The following is a 19,404-nucleotide window of genomic DNA, read 5'->3' on the forward strand; positions in this document are numbered from 1 at the left end:
CGCACTCTGTGCCTTGCAGGTCTCCATTAAGATTGGCCTTTGGGCCTTGTCGAGGTGGACACTGCAGTTTTTAAGGTGCCACGGAGGGGCATGTCCCGACTCAACAGCATTTTTGCTTCTCTTCACAAATAACAGTCACAAAGAAATCAAAATGTGCTACAGGCTGGTGATGTTTTGCGGTGTTTCCTCCAGCCCACTGGTGGCATTGAGCTTCTGTTTTAGTCACCTTATTGGCTGATTAACGATCATTAATTTACCAGAATGAACTGCCTTATTCATTCTTCTAAGCTTATTGCTTATTATTTTATCTGAATCAAAAGCTGAATATTTAAAGCTCTGAGAGTAAATTTTAATATTTCCTCAGTCTGAAGCTACATTTGCTAGTCAAGCTAGCCCTTACCATGTACCTGGGTCTCCCTTCCCAAATATTGCTCTGTGTAATCCAGGAGTTGCAAAAATCAGTAAGCCTTGGCGTGCTATAGTATTTAGAGGAATTGTCTCTAATCATCAGTTTCCCTCCTTTTCCACTGTTCCTCTGGGGAAAACTTAATAAAAGAACACAAGCCTGATCAATCAAAAGAAGAAGCTGGAGGGTGACATTTGCCAGATGCAGAATGAAGTGGAAGAATCAGTCCAGGAGTGCCGGAATGCAGAAGAAAAAGCCAAGAAAGCAATCACAGATGTAAGTAGGCTGGTTCCTTGCTCACCTCTTCTCATACCGCAGTGTCCGAGGACAGCCAAGAAAGTATTTCCAGGTCACCATTTCTATGCTTGTTACAGAGCTCATACATGCAAAATGTTCCACAGTTATCTGGAGGTAACTGATGAAACTACAAAATAAAGTAGGCTAGAGGTAAAAGAGAGGACAGATTTTTTTTTTTTCTGATGTTTAGGGTTTGGGTTTGGTTGTTTTCTCGGGGTTTTGTTTTCCCAAGAATGCATTTCCACTGGTCCTCAAAGTCTCAGGTCACCTTTTTATCAAGGAAGTCATTCACCTGGATACCTTAAACCAGCACAGACTGAAGTAGCGCTAACTGATCTCCTGGTATGCATAGAATATGATGGGAGAAACAAACTTACTGAATTGGAGAAACATGAGGGCTAAGATCCCAGGAGGAGAGATGGAATGTATTCTTCTAGGGAAGAAAGGTGTTTGGGCAGGTATGGTTTCATTTCCCACAGACCTGGAGAAATCCACATCTGCATAGTTCAGATGATGTTTCACATCATACCGGCAAAGAAAATGAAAGCTAAAACTGGACCTTTCTGTGAGTTATGTGTCTGGAGTGCCTGGGCAAAGCTATTCCTGTACCATGGTCTTTACTGTTCTCGGCTGACAGCTCTATTACTGCCTGCCACAGAGAAGATGCTGATTCTCCCTGATGCAGCTCCAGCCTGGATTACAATGACTGCTGTCTTTTGGTGACGGCTCAGTGATGGGTATAAAATCTGTAAATGGCTCTTGGTGGCAGGTACAAACATCAAAGTAGGAATGAGCTAATTTGGCACCCTTTTTACCTGTCTTACAGAAAGACCAGGGACTATGTAAGATGTTGATACTGAGCTTTCTATCACAGCACAAACTGTGGAAGTTGCTCTGCTCTTACAACTGCCCAGGCAGCTCTCACCTGTGACTAGCCAGAGAAATTTGTCTGCCAGTTGTCTTAGGCTACTACCTTTTAAGAGCTCCAAACACCTAGATTAGATTTTGAATAATTTCTGTATAAAATGTCTCTAGTGAGTGTCACAGGCTTACTTGTAGGCATTACAAATGAGAACATGATATAGCACAGATAATAAAACTTAAAAAAAAAAAAAAAGAAAAAGGGAGGGGTGGAATCTTAAATCAAAGCTTTAGAATAGGGAGGGGAAAAAAGGCCTCCAAGGTTTTTCTGTTCTTCTGTTTTCTCTGTCCATGGAGACATACACACAGAAGGTATTATCTGGAGCTTTGGGTACAGTGAATGATCCAAATAGGAGACAATTCAAGGTTGATCTTCCACCTTCTATTTTGTAATATAATCCAACAGCATAAGAGAGCTGCTGTAAAATGTGATTATTTTTCAGGCAGCAATGATGGCTGAGGAGCTTAAAAAGGAGCAGGATACTAGTGCTCACTTAGAGAGAATGAAGAAGAACATGGAGCAAACCATTAAAGACCTCCAGAAGAGACTGGATGAAGCAGAACAAATAGCTCTGAAAGGTGGCAAGAAGCAGATCCAGAAACTGGAATCCAGGGTAAGTTTGGGATGCAACTTCAGACCACTGTCACCTTCTTACAGAATTGGCACTAGGTACGTAGCCTAGGGCTAGCCTGCTAAGTTTATAGAGGCCAAGAAGGGATAGTATGAATGCTTTCCTCTGTTTCACAAAATGCAGGTGAGCAGTGCTTCCCCTTCATCATCCAGCTATGAGCTGTTGACCAGCAGATGACCAAAGCCCTTGATTAAAAAAAAAAAAAATTAAAAGCCCGACCATCTAAAATCAGCAAAAGCCTCTCCAATGCTTGCTTTGTTAAATTTTTCTGGCCTTCGCATATGTCTGTACCTCTGACTGCTGGTGCAGCTTAAATACATTTAAGAAAAAGCAAAATGGAAAGGTGACATTTTGATCTCTTCTTGAAATTTGACTCTATGGTGATGCCTAGAAAATAAGCATTTCTTGAACTATGAGCCAAATTATCTGATGCTTTAAATATATGTAGCATAATGGCAAGGGTTTTTCCTCTTTTGCAGGTTCGTGAGCTGGAGAATGAACTTGAGACTGAACTCCGTCGCAATTCAGATGCCCAAAAAGGAGCCCGCAAGTTTGAGAGACGCATAAAAGAGCTGACTTACCAGGTATGTTGGGGACTGTGGCAACCACTAGGTCCCTGGAAAGAAACATGTCTTAAATTGCCTCAGTGTTCCAGTGGAGGATGGCATTACCCAGAGCTTTCTGATTACAACCAAAGCTTTAGGCATAGGAGAAATATCTCCCTAGGGCTACCGTCAGAGAAGCATAGAATCGTTGGGGTTTGGAAGGGGCCTTAAAGATCATCTCATTCCAACCTCCCCATCACAGGCAGGGACACTTTCCACTACACCAGGCTGCTCGGGCTCCATCCAGCCTGGCCTTAAACACTACTTCCAGGGATGGGGCATCTACAGCTTCTCTGGGCATCCTGTTCCAGTAATCATCATCCTCTTGCCTGATTTGTTGTAACTAGGGGTAGAAAGCCTCTGCCGCTGGGAATTTGGAGAGTTTTAGTACAGCATTAATATGGAGCAGGCTTCATGACTATTTACAATGCAAGGGAAGAAAGAGCCCAGCTGTCTCTCAGCTGTGCCACTGTTGCCAAAGGGAGCCAGAAGGACTCTGATGACTAATGCACCACTCAGTGTAGGGTTGCTCAGTCCCAGAACCTCGTCACCTATTGCTGAGCAGCAAGGCTTAGTCTTGAGCCTCCTGCAGGTTTGCTAACAGCTGCTGTTTCGAAAAAGGCCTGCAGCACAGAGCACTGATCCTTTTGTTTCCAAAAGCATTCTTAAGAAGATAAACCCATCCATCTGCTTTAGATTATTTAGACTCCTACTTGTTTTATTTTGACTTTTGTACGCAGAAGCTGAAGGTTGTTTTCTTAGAATACAGTGAGCCAGCAGAATTAGCTGGTCCTTCTGCTTATCGAGTGTGACAGCTGAAACCTGGCTCCTTTTGCCAGAAATGCCTCCAAACCAGACTTTAAATTATGCAAATTACAGTTTTAGACTATTCCATAAATCTGTTTCACTATATCACAGCACGCTTTATAATGACCAGAGTGTTCCTCATCCCTGAGCGAGGAACTCTGGGTGTGTGTATGTGTACACCTCTGAAAGTGTGTGCACATATATATCTGTGTTTATATGTATCTATATTTACATGTATATAAATGTAGAGGGTACTCTCCTCAGTCCTCCACGCTTACACACATCTTCAATGAACCTACAGAATATTTTCTCATCTGTATACAGAAGGATCACAAAATGGCTGGTTTGTGTTTTGAGTTATAAGTTTCTAAAATATGCATGGCATCTATACTTCATGCATTGTGGGAGATGTTCTAGGCCTTTTTACTCCAGAAGCCCAACTAATAGTGTTTTGATACAGTCAGAAGAAGATAAGAAGAATCTTGCCAGGATGCAGGATCTGATTGACAAGCTACAATTAAAAGTGAAGAGTTACAAGCACCAAGCAGAGGAAGCTGTAAGTAACTATTTGGGCCTTTTTACCTTTGAGAGATTTATTGTTCTAAACCCACAGTCTTTTATCCATAGAAGCTTCTAGTACAAATACATGCTTTTTGTGCATTAATATTTTTAGTTCATATAAACCCCAATATATAAAACTGTATTTATATTTCATATAAAATAAAACATTTGGCCTATTTGTTGCTTATAGTTAAGATATTCAATTTTATCTTATGATTGCAGTATAATTTGCAAGGGAAGGGGGGAAGGGAAAGAACAGGAAAGACTTTTTTCCTCCTAGCCCCTCAGAAAGCACATTGAGAGCGTCACAGTTCAGCTAAAATGGAGAATGCCTCTGGAAACATTAGCTCTGTAAAACAACAATCTCAGTTCTCCAGGAGGCAAGTGGTCTCCGTAGGGCTGTTAGCTCATCACACTGAGCACTTTCCACCCCACTTCAAATGAAAAGCTTTGTTTCATGTGGACAGGAGGAAATCAGCTGCACTGTTTTTTCTCACCAGGAAGCTCAAGCCAATCTGTACCTCTCGAAGTACAGAAAACAGCAACATGATCTGGATGATGCTGAAGAAAGGGCTGAAATAGCTGAATCTCAGGTTAATAAGCTGAGGAGCAAGTCAAGGGATATTGGCATGAAAAAGGTACAGTAATACTGTGTGGGGTAAATGAGACTATTTAATACACAGTAGTGGATGCTATGTATCTGTTTCATCCCTGAAAATAGCATAGACTGGAATAAATTCTTGTTTACCACATTTGTTTAGTTTCAGTCTATCCTTTAACATTAAGATAACCCTTCAGGACAGCAATCTGACACTTAGACAAAATATATTCTCTGTCCTTTTGATGGTGTCATTTAACCTCTGTGCTCAGCAGCAGAATATGGGTTTATTATGGTTGGGTTTTTTTTTTCTTTTTCAAGGAATATTAAAAGACTTCACCTTTTCCTCCCTCTGTTGATGCAGCTTTCTATGTATGTAATACAGCCCGGGGGTTACCACATTAGCATATTGCCAGATATTTAAACATTGCTCTTTTAATGAACTTGTATTGATTTGAAGAGCTGGACAAAAATAAAATGTTACTGATTAGTCACCTACATGCTGGGAAGTCATTAGTTACTAGAAATATATTTGTGGTGTTTTGCAGTTGATATGAATGGTAGCAGAATAATGTGGATGAACCTAAAAGGTACCTAAGCTCTTGGTCTGGAACTGAAAGTAAACCTTTGCTTATCTATGCTTACCTTGTGGCAAAAAAGTAGGGTTCTTACTTCTAGGAATGACAGAAAGAGGAGCTGGTTCATTGCTTTATCTATTTCATTTGCAAGTGAAACATAAACTTTCATGCTTAACATCATTTAAGTTTTATGGGGATAACAGCTCCTGAGTTAAGAAAGAGGTGGAAAAAACCCTTTCTCTATAATTTTGGTATTTTTATCACATGTGATTCCAACACTCTCCTCTTCTCTTCTGTAGCCACCATTCTATGGCAGGGGACACTCTAACTTCTGATTTCGTATTGGACTAATAGTCACCTTTGACTGATATAAATGATTGTTGCTCCACCATCTAGAGCACAGCTACATTAAAACTACATGAATATCTGGTCTCACACATTTACATATGGTGGAAGCAGTACTGTAACTGAAGCTCAAAAGAAGATTTGCAGCTTTTAAAAGTAAAAAATTTCCATAGATTTTTCTTTAAATCATTCCAGCCCTACAAAAAAATGAAAACTCACAGATTCACATATGACGCCATGGCATCATACCAACACCATAGCTATTTAGGTAAACCACGAGAGTAAATTATTTTGTAAATACTGTTAAGATTGCTGTTTATACCCTGTATCTTAGTACCCTCTTTCTACCTCAAATATGCAAAAGTCACAGAACAGTGGATGTCTGGTTTTATTAGTCAGATACTATTTGCCAACACCAAATCCAGCTCTGGTTTATAGCAGTGTTGCACTGCCAAAAGGTGAGCTCAACAGTGCACACAGAGGTGTCAGCTCCACAAAAAGAGTTTTGTGGCAGTAACAGCAATAGCTGCCAGGAAACATGTTCAGGCAGTGAGTGTTGTGCCAAAAGTCATGACACATCTTTGGGGAGAGAAAGGCACTGCAGAGACTACTCTAATCATGTAGCATTAGAAATACCTTGTCTAGTGCTACTACTACCCACTATCCTGGAAACACCATCTATTGAAACAGGGTTGTATAGAAGTCCTCTGCTCTCAAAGGGAAATATATAATCCAGAATCAGGACAAGACAGCTGTATTGTTAGCAAAGTTTGGCTAGATTGCTGCTACTCTATTTCAGATACAAACTGAAAATACCAGGAAGTAGAAGCATTAGTAAATAGAAGCTTTTGTCATTTACTTGTGAATTTATCCTAAAACCCCTCAACACTTCCATTTTCTTTTTAACAGTAATATACTATCTCAATTGCATTTCAGGTTCATGAAGAGGAGTAAGTTCACTCCAAGCTGACAGATATGAGAAGATACTTGATATAATCAGGCACAACTGAAAGCAGATGTAGAAAAAAAATAAGCACTTACAGAAATAAACATCAAGTGAAAATCCAAACAGACTTTACAGCGTATTTCATTCATTTATTTGTGTTTCTATTTTGCCAAGCCTCAGGGATCAATAAAAGATTACATCTTGCCAGCAGCCCACTTCATTATGCTGGAACAAATCCTAATTGGCAGATCTCTGACAAAATCAAAACCAAGGGCAAATCCAGTAATGCTTCACAGCCTCACGTATGTCATATGCAGATTGCTAAAGTAGCTGTTGTTTCTGGGGTGCCATGTCCCCACAGGATTTGACTTTCAAGGCCCAAGAAAGTGTTCTGGGCAGTGGAGTGAGGTGCAGGGTGCATCTCCAGCCATCCACTGGTTCTCTCCACCACTGTCAGCACACAGCACTTGCCTTGGTGGGTTTACAGGAGAACCTTTGACATCTTTTAAGATGTTAAGGCTGCCTGTTGTGTCAGCACAGGCGGATCCATTATGGCCATCAGCAGAGATGAATATCTTCAGGCCATGTGCGTGATTTGTCCTGATGCCTCCCCAAGCTCGAGCTCCAAGTTATCACAGGTTTGTGAGAGGACAAAGAAACATCCAGCCCTGTAGCCTGAGATGGCAGGTGTGCACACCTGGATTGTCTGAGTCATCAGCATTCCAGTCTTTTCACAACTGTGGATACATTCTTCTCCTAGGATAATAGAGTACCCCCTTATCTTAAGTCCCTCCCCATAATCTAAATTAGTAGGCGTATTTGGGGAAAAGAGAGAAGGTGGATACCAGAGTCTTTGTGTAACCCAGGACAAATACTAAATGAAATGAAAAACAGTAAGCCTTCTCTTTCCCTAACACTGAAAAAAAAATCCCTCAAAACTTAGAGATTTCTTCTTCTGTGGAAAATTCTTTGTTCCTTTGGGAAATCCAAGTTCCAATCTCTCATGCCAGCTTCTCGAATACAAGCATCGATTGACTTTTTTTTTCCTCCTATCACTTCCTTTGTTTGTTGCTGTTGCTCAGAGAATCACATTTCCATGTGGCTCTCTTGCTGTAACTGAAAGGGGAAGGTGAAGGAACTCTGTTCATCAACAATTTCAATTGCACCTGTGCGCAGAGAAGCATTTTCTTCTCGTACCTTATGATGCTCACAGGATTCCTGTCCTTCTGCATTTCTAGGCAAAACAAAAATGCTTGTAAAAACTACTGAAGTGTAAAATTAATCCCCTAGTGGGAACAGAACAAGACACACTCACTGTAAAGGTAAGTCAGCATTTTCCATTTTAACATTATCTGAATAAAATAAGCATCCACATAACAGTGCAGAAACATTCCTGTTTCTTCCATCTAGTCCTTCAACCATGGAACCAGAGCTGAGTTACCCTGTAAACTGTTCCACTTCCTCTGATTATGATATGTTCAAGGTCTCAATAGGTCCCAAGATAAATTAATCTTGCTTAAATTCTTTAGAGAGCTGCATCGCAAGAGTATATTATCATCTCTAAAGCACGTTAGCATTAAAATTGACTAAAAAGCATGTAAGTCAATCTGTAAGTGAGAGAAACATGAAAAAAGACTAAGGCATGATCATGTGTTCTTGCTGAACCTCATGGTAACCATCATCAAATGCCCCCTGAAGCTTACCAAATTCAGACTGTGACAAAAACCCGGGGAGTTTGGAGGTATATCTCTCCATGGATAGGGCTGTACTGTCAGGCACAGAAAGAGGGACTAATAATGAAAGTTTGGTTTTTTTAAGGGTACCCACAACAAATGCAGAGGAAAAAGACAGAATATTCCAAGACAGAGCCAGCCTATAACAAATGCATGAGAATAAAATGCATCCACTTGAAGATGCTGTACTCCAGTAAATAGGAGAGATGTGCAAAGATATGAGATTAGGGACCATATGGTTATAACAGTCTCCTAAACAAAGCAATGCAGTATAACTTTTCAAACTGAGGTTTTTATGAGCTTTGACATTGGATACAATTGAAATAGTAATCTGGGCCCTAATGAAGACTCGGTACATGAATTGTTTGAGGGACTTTGTGCTTTGGTTTGGGTTTTCTTTGGTTTTAAACACAAGTGAGAAAATTCACCAGTTTGAATGTTCTTAAAGCAAGTTACTGGAAAGTATTTGTGAGGGGTAACCTTTCCCCCAGTGACTGCTCAGTTCTGACTTCACTCCTGGTGGCTCCTATCCTGCCAGCCCAATCAGCCCTGAGATTTTCTTCCCTGTCTATTAAAACAAAAGATTATCCTAGCTCATGATGCTCACAATGCAATTGCTTAATCATAACTGTCAAGCTATAGCTACTGATTAACAACTTTATAAAAAGTTGCAAAGTTTGACTCAAACCCCTATGCAAATCTTGAGGGGCTCAGTATGAACAGTACCTTAAAAAAAATACTCTAATGATTGTACATACCTTACTACGAAGACAGTATGCTGCTACCAGTCCCACTGCAACTAGGAACACTGCTCCTACCACAGTAGGAGCTAGCACAGTATTCCAGGTGTTACCTGAATTTTTTTAAAAATAAAAATTCCAAAAAGTTTAACAGAAGTGCTTTATATCACAAAATAATGTTCACTATTCAATAACTATATCAAAGTAATGATTTTTCTTATTTATAATCTAAAAGCTATGATTTAGGGAGAAAGAAACATTAAAAGGAAACAAAGACAACAATGTTCAAGTCATTTGACTCATACTGTAGGACTTTAAAGTGATACTTTACTGAGTTAAATGTGAATAGCCTAAAGCACATTATTTTACTTAATTGTGCTGATAAAGAATTCCATTTGTGCTTATGTGATATGATTTGATGACTTCTTAACAGTAGTCCCATTTAAAACCAACCAGCTGCCCAGGATATTAACCACTGTCTCCAGGCATGGTGCTCAGTGCCATTAATGGCACTGCTGATTTCCAGTAGAGCAGCTCTGGAAATGTTATCCAGCCTGGACCACAGATTTCATGACTTCTGTTGCAAAATCTTTGCAACTTTAATCTAAAACATTTCCCAGCTTCTTAATGCAACCATGCAATCCAGGTGGACACAAGAAATCCTGAGGTGGGTGGTAACAATGGATTCCACAATTGCCCATCTAGCCCAAACCTCTGCGCGGCACCAAACTGTCAGAAGAGCTGTATGGTTCTTCTACTTCAGGCTACCTTTCCACTGCTGTGTCTAGTCCAAAGAATTTGAAAAATTCTACACTTCTCTGGAAACAGTTAAAAAATGAGAACTGCCAAAACAGAGCATTTAACCTAGTCATTGCCTTTAGTTGGACTCTGTATCCACATCTTGTCAGTTCCTTTGGTAGAGCAGCTTTAAGCTGCAACCCTTCCTTACACAGGACAGACTCTCTTAAATGATTGTATATTCATCTTTCTTTTCCCCTTAAAAGCCTTCTTTCCAGTGACACTTGGAAATCCTCCTGATGCTTGAGCTGCTGCTGTGCCATGACTGCTCTGCAACATAGTGACCTGTCTTGTTCCCTTCTACCCTGCTGTCTATCCGCTTATCCGCTTTCTGCCTATGCTGCCACAAAGGTGCCAGTCTCTCTGATAAGTGTCTTCTCTGTACTGTATAATGTATTTCTGGTCCAAGAGCAGGAAGATTCTGTGAGCAGCACAGTAATTTTGCCACTAAAGAGGGGATTTGTATCACCTATGGCTATTGTAAGGTCCATCTGTAGAGAGCAGGTAGAGAAAGGCATTTGTAGGGGATGACTCTGATCATATTTGGACTGTATCCAGTAAACATACAGGGAGACTGATGGACCTGTGCACGTAACTTAGGAGAGCCAGTTAAAAGTGTGACTCCTTGGAGGTGTTCAATGCTCTCCACTTCAGAAGTGCAATATTAGGTTTACAGGATAAGGAAGATCATGCTGGAATTTGATCTGTAGGGGAGTATGTTTGGCTGACTTAAATGTTTTCTTTAATCTAACTCCCCTCCTTCAGGTTGTGTATAGCCACTGCCATTTAAAACATCAAGTTTTCAGAATGAAACTAAGCTATCATGGGGGAGGGGGAAGAAAGGAAGACAAAAAGATGCAGCTATTATCACTTATTCTAGCCCCTTTTCGCTTATGTTGCCACTATTTTTCATGTCCTGGCTTAATTCAAATTCTCTTCTTTCTTAAAAAACACCAGTGAGGTGCCCTATATTAGTTCTCAGTCTTTTAGGTGATTGTATTTAATTGTGTAAAATTAAAGTAGCCTGTGTGCTACTGTTGTTTTATGGGCTACTGACAATGAAAAAACTGTAACTAAGACTTCACAGCTGGAAATGTACTACAGTTCATAAAAACACAGGCATGCATTTAAACATATATATACCCAGGCCTAAAAGAGGCCCACAGTGCAGAATTAAAGTTTTGAAAATAGCAACTGTGTGTTCTCTTCAATCAGGTTTCTTCTGTAGGCAAACTTATACCACATCTTCGGGCTTCTCATCATCCCTCTGCCACCTTTAAAACCATATTTGCTGTAAGCAGAACATTTAGGACAGGATTCTGAGAGTCCCCCTGTCCTCTCAGCTCTGAGGGCAGTTGGTGGCAACCAAAGGCAGCCACCAATTTTGAGATCTTGGCCACAGAAAAGCTGCTGACTGAAAAATAAGAAATTTCTAGTCTTTAAATAAAAACATCTTAGGTAACCTTTTTTTGCCTGGGACAACAATAATAAAATATCTCTTCTACCCAACTGTACTAATTACACAAGATGATTTTTCTCAATATTTTACAGATTTCCAATTGACTCTTTGGCTGTGCATGACCCTACCTGGTCCTCATCCTGTGAAATGAAAGGAGTGGCAACTTACCAACTTGCAAAGTTGTCACAATGACTTTTGTGTAGTGAGGTGTTGAAATATTACACAGATATTCTCCACTGTCAGCTGCAGTAAGATGATGCAGGATCAGTGAAAAGTCACTTCTGTTTATCTGAGCTCGAGGCTGGTAAGAGTGGGATGTACCATTGAAGGAGGCCACGACTGAAGTCACTGAATTTCTGTTTAATTTCCAAACAACATAGACACCTTCAGTGTTCGCAGAGTTATTGCTGTATTCACAAGGAATTACGGTGTCACTTCCTTCTGTATGAGACAGTTGGTCTGAAACAGATAATTAAAGAACTCTCTCCAGGTTATTTTGAAAATACTCTGAAGGTTATTTAGACATATTCTGATTTTTTTATGAGGTCTAATACCACTACCGACAAATATAAAAACACAGTTCGCTACTTTGATATCATATTCAAACATCACAGAATGTTTCTAGAAGCATCTGAAGATTTTAAAAACAAACTACCTTACACTAAAAAAACCTCTAATTGGTATTGGCAATACTTAAAAAAATACTTTCTTTTTCATTTGACTATTTCTCCTCTAATTGGGGGGCTCATTAATAGAAGTGATTCAGTCTAGTCTTAGTTACTGTGTAAAGTAGCATGAAATCCCACATGCTGGGAGCAGAGAGAAAATGCAACTAATAAGATACTTGCATATTTAAAGCAAAAGGATAAAACTCTTACAATATAATTTAATAAAAGAATAAAAAGATTATATTTAGTTAGAAACAGCTTTCAGCTACAGTGGACTTAAGTATTTTACTTATCTATGTTGAACATTTAACAGTTAATGAATAGCTTTAAAAAAACAAGAAGGGGAAGGAGAAGGCAGGTAAGTGGAAGGAATATCTAAATTATAAAATATTAAGATAAGACAAACTAGCATCATAGCACAACTATCAATTTAACAGCAGGGATTTTCTGCCAAGAAAGGAAAACCAGAGGAGGCTGTGGTGGCTGGCAGTCAGCTGGAGAGGAAGCTAATACATTATTTTGACGTGGTATAACCACGCTTGGTTTCTGTACCCCACACTGCTATTACAGAAGGAAAAGCAGAGCAGTTTGCTTTCAACATGTTCTACCGAGGGGATAGATGGATGCAGGGAAATTCAAATAAAAGTGTAACCAATTGTAGCTTTTTCTCTTGTGGATCAGAGGCATAGATTAACAAAACAAACACAGTGCAATTGTTAGCTACTATGATGCCATTCTTGAAACTCTCCATATTGTAAGCCATTCTATGTATTAAAAACTGCGCTCTTGTTCTGCAGCACATGCAGTGGATTAGGAACTGAGAGCATCTGTGTACATGTTACAGGGAAATCAGGGTGATGGAAGCAGCCATGCACATCTCACAGGGGAACTGCTCTTGTATTGCTCTTCATCCAATTAAAAAATATTTCCTAAGATACAGGAGAGGTTGAAAAGAACCATTTATTTACTCAAACTGAATTTCCAATGAAATTCAGGAGGAGGACAAAACAGAGTTGAAATTTCATAGTCCCGATTTTCCTTAACTAACAAAATGAGCTACTGTTTGCTAAAATGCAGTGTTTGCTGCTCTCAGCCCAGCACTCAAACTGGCACCTAAGAACGCACATACAGTGGAAGGATCAAACAGTACTGATAAAAGTCTGGCAAAAGATGGGAAATGGACTGAGTAAGGACCATACGCATCTAGAGCAGCAGGCAAACTTTCAGATAACCCACATATTCCACATGAGGTTTCCGTGTATTTTGTCCAAGTTCATTCTTTCCTTGCTGGAGTGTAAAGTTTATTTATTAGGTACCTCTTAAAATGTGAAACTGATATGGAAGAAACATTCAGAGTAAAAGTAACTTAGAGAAGGGTGAGCTAGCCCCTCTCATTTCTACTTCTTGGATTTAAATTGTAATGCTGCCTTGTAATCCTAATAGAAGAGTTTCAAAGAGAAAGGTATATCCTTCTGCACTATCCCATATCCATGTTGCCCCACTGCAGAAATACTGTCTTCAGTTTGGCTCTGAAGCCAGCTGTGACATTTAGTAATGATGCAGGAAGAGACTTCCATTCATTCCTACCTTGCATCTTCCATTCAGCAATCCAGTTTAAACGATGGGCATGAATATGACAGTAGTAAGGATCTGCTCTTGTGTTTATAATGTTCTGGTCACTTCTAAGAGAATAGAGGACTCCATCCCTGGTTTCCTCACGATCTATTTCTTGGATGGATACATTGCCTTGTACCCAAGATATATTTGGTGCTGGATAAGTGAGAAAGGCATAACACTTCAGTTTCCTTTCTGTGTCTGTCTTTTGGTATTCCAGTGCATAATAAGAGGAGACTGTAGATGAAAAGAAAAAGTTTAAAAAAATAAATCTTACTACTTTCAAAATAGTTTTTAACTTGAAGTGATTGCTCTTGTGAAATAACATTGGGGAGAATAATTAGAACAACACTTAATGTGTGTTTGATTTCAGAAGAAAGCATAGTGACTTACTGTCAATGCCAGGGTCTATACTATTCTGAGAAGCCACGTAATGTATCTCACCTAGTAACCCCTTAGAAATCACTCTGCAGTAGGTTATGAAAACAAGTGCTGCACTGTAATTTTTCAACTCATGTTACAGTGTTTCACTAGAGTAAACAAATTGCTTCATAACACCATCAGGCCCAAAATGTGCTCTATTGGGTTGGAAGACTTTGATTCCATGTGAGAAATAACACAAGAAAATCATCCCATTTCCACTGGTGCAATCCAAGCATTTTTGATGTCTTACTGACCTTTTACACGTAGTGTGACGTTCTGGTTCGTATGAGTTTCTTTTGTTCCCACATAACATCCATAAGTGCCCTCATCAGTCACGGTCAGGTTACAAATTTTCAAGGAAGCATTTCCACTAGTGATGTTCTCATGGAAAAGCTGTGTTCTGTTAATGTATTCTGAGCTATCTGCCAGCTGATCCTTCTGGTGGTAGTAGGAGTGCACAGTTTTTCCTCCTTTACTCCAGTGAATTACAACATCATGCCCCCGTGGGAAAGAACAAGGAAGGATGCAATCCTCAGAAAACAGCCCTGTAACTTCTTCCTGTTCTGTAAAACCTAAAGTCCATAAGTACAAATGAGTAAGTTTCATCCAGTCTACAAGTATATTTCTGCCCTTCCTTATACTTGACAAAAAAACCCCCCTCTTGTAGGCAGCACTATCCAGTGTGTCAAGGTCTCTTTCATGGCTTTTCTGTTGCATGAGTCCCTAGGGACAGCAAGGGTCTTCATTCAGTTTAATCAATATTATAACACAGAGCTCTGGTCTTTAAACTTACAATCAGTTTACGTAGAAATCCTGAGTAGGCACCTACTTGTTCAAATCAGCACACTGCCACCTCCCCACCTGAGCTTCAAATGTATTTCCACATCTCTTCTACCTTGAACTTCTAACCCTTCTGAGCTGCAGCTTGCTGCTTCCTCATACCTTCACAGTGCCATGCTGCAATGACCCACGTTACCAACCACCCTCACATGGTGCCAAGCAGTTGTACCATCACAGGGAATAAGGACCTGATGGTGTAACTGGCAGTGAGGACAGAACTTCTTGGAACAGCTTTGCCACCACAGACAGGGAGCTCTGTCCCAGCCCCCAGAGATAACTCGGGTGTGCATTCCTCGCACATTCCTCGATTCTTTACCGTTAATAAACAGTGTTTGAATTAATTAATTCTCCCTATTAGAAATAAGTAATAGTTGTTGTCTTAATTATTTTTCAGCTAAAACTTACCCCAAAGTGTAGCACTGATGTAAAATAAATAGATGGTAAGAGCTGGTATGTTCTGTCCCCTCATGTCTTCACTGGTTCGTAGTAGACTCATGTCGAACTGGTAACATAAAAGAAGGGGAGAAAACTTGTTTAATGGCAGGTAAAAGACATACCATGATGATATCATTTCCTTTGTACATCTTATTAGGAACTATAGGCCTTTGTACCATGTTTTTTTGTTTCCAACAGTCTTGGCCCAGATTTTTGGCCTTATGATCCTATGCATTTCATAATGGCTGAGGGCCTCTCATTACCTTGCAGGCCCCTGCAGATTGATACTTTATTTGTAATAAGTAGAAACTGTTTACTCTCAGTGTTCTTGCAGGCCTGGGGAATATTAATCTTCATCATTCCTCAACAGGACACCAAGGAAAAATGCTCAAGTACAATTTGCAAAAGGATGTAATATGTCCCTTGTCAAGCCTGATTTTTTTTTTTACTTAAAATATATTTCTGATTATTACAACATTGACTTTCTTGGATGGGAAATTTGAGTGTATTTGTAAATATTGCAGATATAGAGAACTTTTCACACTTTACTTTTCACCAGATCAAAAGGGCATCAGCTGAACTTTCAAAAATGTGTGTATAGAAACGTAGGGTAGGAATGCAAAGGAGGATGAGAGTCTCTCATCATATCTTCTGGTTTGTCACTTAAATAGCAATGAACTGAAGGCTCTCATGCATGATAGAAAAAGAATAATCTTATTATAACTGATAAACTGCACTCTTTCTCCATTCAGGCATAACATCCTAAAATACAGCACACCACAGTGGAGAAATTACCTCATGAATCAAATAGCTTGAAAAGAGTTTAAAGAGTTTTCCCTAGTCCTTTTCTTCTCTCCAAAAGGCAGCTATAGGTACCATTCCTAACTTACACAGGGCACAGGTTTAGCCAGGCTTGCTAGCCAGTTCTTTTAATATTAATGAGTGATTTTGACTGGTGTGTGTGACTGTATTTGTGGTGAATGTAAATCTTACATCCCAATGATTTTTGCGTGTTATTTCTTTTGTAAAGCTAGTGTGATTGTTTTACATATTCTCACTATTCATTAGGAGGAAAAACCAAACCAAACCAAAAACAACAAAGAGGCACCAAGATATTAAATCTGAGACAGGTGATGCAAGAGTAAAACAAACATTTATGATATATAACTTTGCTCCATGTCAGCAACAACTGCCAGTATCCACCTTCTTTTCTCCTTCTCATTTGCAAGTGGTGTACATCATGTTTCATTGGATTCTTCACTCATTTGTCCATCACTTCCAACCTGTGATTGATACAACATATTGTGCTTGATGTTTGAATTTCAAAAACTGCAGTCAATGCTATATTTCCCTTAGTGAGTGATGTGCCACGTTTAATAGACAGTCACATTTAATTGGCAGTGATGCTCTCAGAGTAATGTGGTTCCAACAGTACCTCTGTGATGCCTTTGGGGGCTGCATGGGCAGCGCACACTGCCTCCCATCTTCTACCTGTACTCAACAACCCTGCTCTAAAATACAGAACTACAACTAGTCAGCTGAAAATTTTCATGTTCAGCACAAATCTTAGCTTTGGATCTTCCCATTGCACCATGTAGAGAACTGTGTTTGTTGGTCTGTAGAAAAACCTGAGGAGTGTAGGGTCTGGCCAGTCTTTTCAGCCGGTCTGGGGTCTTACAGGCATAAAGTGTGTGTATGATAATAGTTACAGTCACACTAAAAAATACTCTACAAACATGCTTTTCCTGTTTTTTACACAAAACAAATGGTACAACCAAGAAATCATGCCCTAAGGCTTTGTAGTGAAATATGAAATTATATATACAGACAGTGTACAACTAGAATTAAGATCACTGTAGTCATGTTAGTTACTGATGCTCCAGTTTTCAGGAGAATTATTTCATACAGAATCACCACAGGCTCAACTGGTGAGCAGCTCAGCCAGGGTTTCTGAGAGCAAGCCAAGGTGCTAAAATGCATCTCCCAGGACATATTGAACAGCTCAATTAGTGGTAGGGCCACTAGGCCATTTGCTTTGGCCACTATAGGGGAAGAACACATGCTTTCCTTTTCTTCTGCTACACAGTGAACAAACCACGTATCCTAAATCTTTCCTCCCCTTTGAACTCTCAATCTGAAACCAGGTAAGACCACTCCCCTAGCAAAGAGCAATCAGCTCAGTGAACTTTACTCTGCAACCTACTTTGAGAGCAGATATATAAAAATATTCTTCTAACCCTGTCAAACAAAATTTATTTATTTCTTAGTAAAACTGATTCTGATTAATTCCTTTTCAAGGTAACTAAACAAAACCACATTTCAAGCACACACACTTATGAGGACTGGAAATACCAAAGGATTTCAATCTTTACCAACAAGCAAACAAGAAAAACAAACATATAAAGTTCTAAAAAGCACATGTTAATCACATACTGCCAAAATCTCATACCTGCCATAATGACACTAGTTTTTCAGGATTTCCTCACTGACTCTTCAGAGGCATTTTCTGTAGTAGAAAAGAGAATTAATACTCTATCTCTCTCTAATGAAACCCTTACAATTTAAATACTAACTTCATACTTCATTTGTTGAGAAATATTCCCAATGGAAGAAGGTTCCCACAATCTAAACACTCAAAACTGTTTTAGGAAGTAGACCAAAAATACTGTGTTTTAGCTCGATATACACATATCATATTCTCACCCTCCTTCACTCCATACACTTACATTATAGAGCTCTCATAAGAATACCAGGGATTTTTTACCTCTTCTTATTTCACAAGCAGCCAAAAATCAAAGTCGTCTCGCAGTTACTAGCAGGCAGGGTTGGTATACATAAAAACCCAAATATACAGCACTCCTGTTGATCGTTGCCTCATACGCATGGCACAGTTCATTCCTTTCCCATAAAGGAAAACAGGTGTTTCTGTAATGCAAACTAAGTTTCTATACATGTGAAGCTTTCATACTTTTCACGTTCTTTTCTCGCTCTTTAGGATTAAAAGACTTTTTCTCTTAACATCTCTTTTGCCTGGCTTTGTTGAACAAACCCTTTAATTTTAACTCCTGCAAGATGCAACTGAGAAGAAATCAGTTCTCATCAGTAATGTGATACCTACAGCAGTGGTGATGCCACTTGGGAATGTGCTGGGGCATCCAGAGAGCCAGAGCACTGCAGCAGCGAGGCCGACAATTTCCTTACAGTGCCAGAACACTGGCACAGGGAGCAAGGTCAGCTCTGTGTGGGCACAGGAAAACAAGAACATAAGATTGAAATCATCATGACACTCTTCTCAGAAAGCTGGTAATGTGAAACAAGAGGTAGGTGCCTTGGGTTGCCTGCAGGGTTAGGTGATTATTTTCTAACAATATTTCCTCAGTGCTCCTTTTTCTCTGGACAGCTCAAGCCCTGCGTGTGCTATCTGGTTTCCAGTAGAAGAAACGCAATGACTCAAGTATTTTCGGGAAGAGGGCTTACAAAAAACCCACACAAAACACAGGAAGAAGTTGGAAGAAGAGGTGTCTCTCTTCAAAGGCCTTGTCTGGTGTTAGCAGTACACAGGTGAGGTGTGTTTCCTACATTCACCGAATACAGAGTCATTTAGGTTGGAAAAGACCTCCGAGATCATCAAGTCCAACCTTTGACTGATCACCACCTAGTGAATAAGGTGCCACAACCAGCTGTTTCTTGAACATCTCCAGCGATGGTGACTCCACCACCTCCCTGGGCAGCCCGTTCCAATGCTTGACAACACTTTCTGTGAATTCCTCCTAATGTCCAACCTAAACCTCCTCTCGTGCAGCTTGAGGCTGTGTCCTCTTGTCCTGTCACTAGTTGCCTGGGAGAAGTCACTGACCCCCACCCGGCTACAACCTTCTTTCAGGGAGTTGTAGAGAGTGAAGAGGTCTCCCTGAGCTTTCTCTTCTCCAGGCTAAGCCCCCTCAGCTCCTCCAGCTGCTCCGGACCCTTCCCCAGCTCTGCCGCCCTTCTCTGGGCAC

The 19,404-nt window shown here is 40.0% G+C and overlaps 2 protein-coding genes across 2 annotated transcripts in view; one reads left to right on the forward strand and one right to left on the reverse strand.

The window, feature by feature from the left end:
• LOC103755006 (myosin heavy chain, cardiac muscle isoform) overlaps positions 1-6,835 on the forward strand; it is a 37,432-nt gene extending 30,597 nt beyond the window's left edge. Inside the window, exons 30-35 of the mRNA XM_029960647.1 lie at positions 557-682; positions 2,068-2,238; positions 2,736-2,840; positions 4,129-4,224; positions 4,730-4,867; positions 6,687-6,835. Of these exons, the coding sequence (XP_029816507.1) occupies positions 557-682; positions 2,068-2,238; positions 2,736-2,840; positions 4,129-4,224; positions 4,730-4,867; positions 6,687-6,704 (654 nt within the window). The 3' untranslated portion in view covers positions 6,705-6,835. The remainder of the gene's footprint in view (positions 1-556; positions 683-2,067; positions 2,239-2,735; positions 2,841-4,128; positions 4,225-4,729; positions 4,868-6,686) is intronic.
• On the reverse strand, positions 6,761-18,637 carry HHLA2 (HERV-H LTR-associating 2). Its single transcript, XM_018076939.2, has 7 exons — positions 18,525-18,637; positions 15,377-15,473; positions 14,386-14,703; positions 13,682-13,945; positions 11,595-11,885; positions 9,188-9,282; positions 6,761-7,930 (listed from the first exon to the last, which is right to left on the reverse strand). Exons 2-7 carry the CDS (start codon positions 15,465-15,467, stop codon positions 7,904-7,906), a joined length of 1,086 nt encoding a protein of 361 aa, XP_017932428.2. The 5' UTR covers positions 15,468-15,473; positions 18,525-18,637; the 3' UTR covers positions 6,761-7,903.
• Positions 18,638-19,404: the final 767 nt, after the last annotated feature.

This window comes from Manacus vitellinus, unplaced genomic scaffold (assembly GCF_001715985.3).
Source record: "Manacus vitellinus isolate BGI_N305 unplaced genomic scaffold, ASM171598v3 scaffold_28_pilon, whole genome shotgun sequence".
NCBI lineage: Eukaryota > Metazoa > Chordata > Aves > Passeriformes > Pipridae > Manacus > Manacus vitellinus.

Bases quoted from the DNA above. Each gene is read 5' to 3' on its own strand.
- HHLA2 (XM_018076939.2), bottom strand. From the start codon at position 15,467: ATGAGTCTACTACGAACCAGTGAAGACATGAGGGGACAGAACATACCA. The intron at 14,704-15,376 runs GTAAGTTTTAGC...TATGGACTTTAG, and splicing joins CATCAGTGCTACACTTTGGG to GTTTTACAGAACAGGAAGAA. The intron at 7,931-9,187 runs GTATGTACAATC...TGTTTTGCCTAG, and splicing joins CATACTGTCTTCGTAGTAAG to AAATGCAGAAGGACAGGAAT.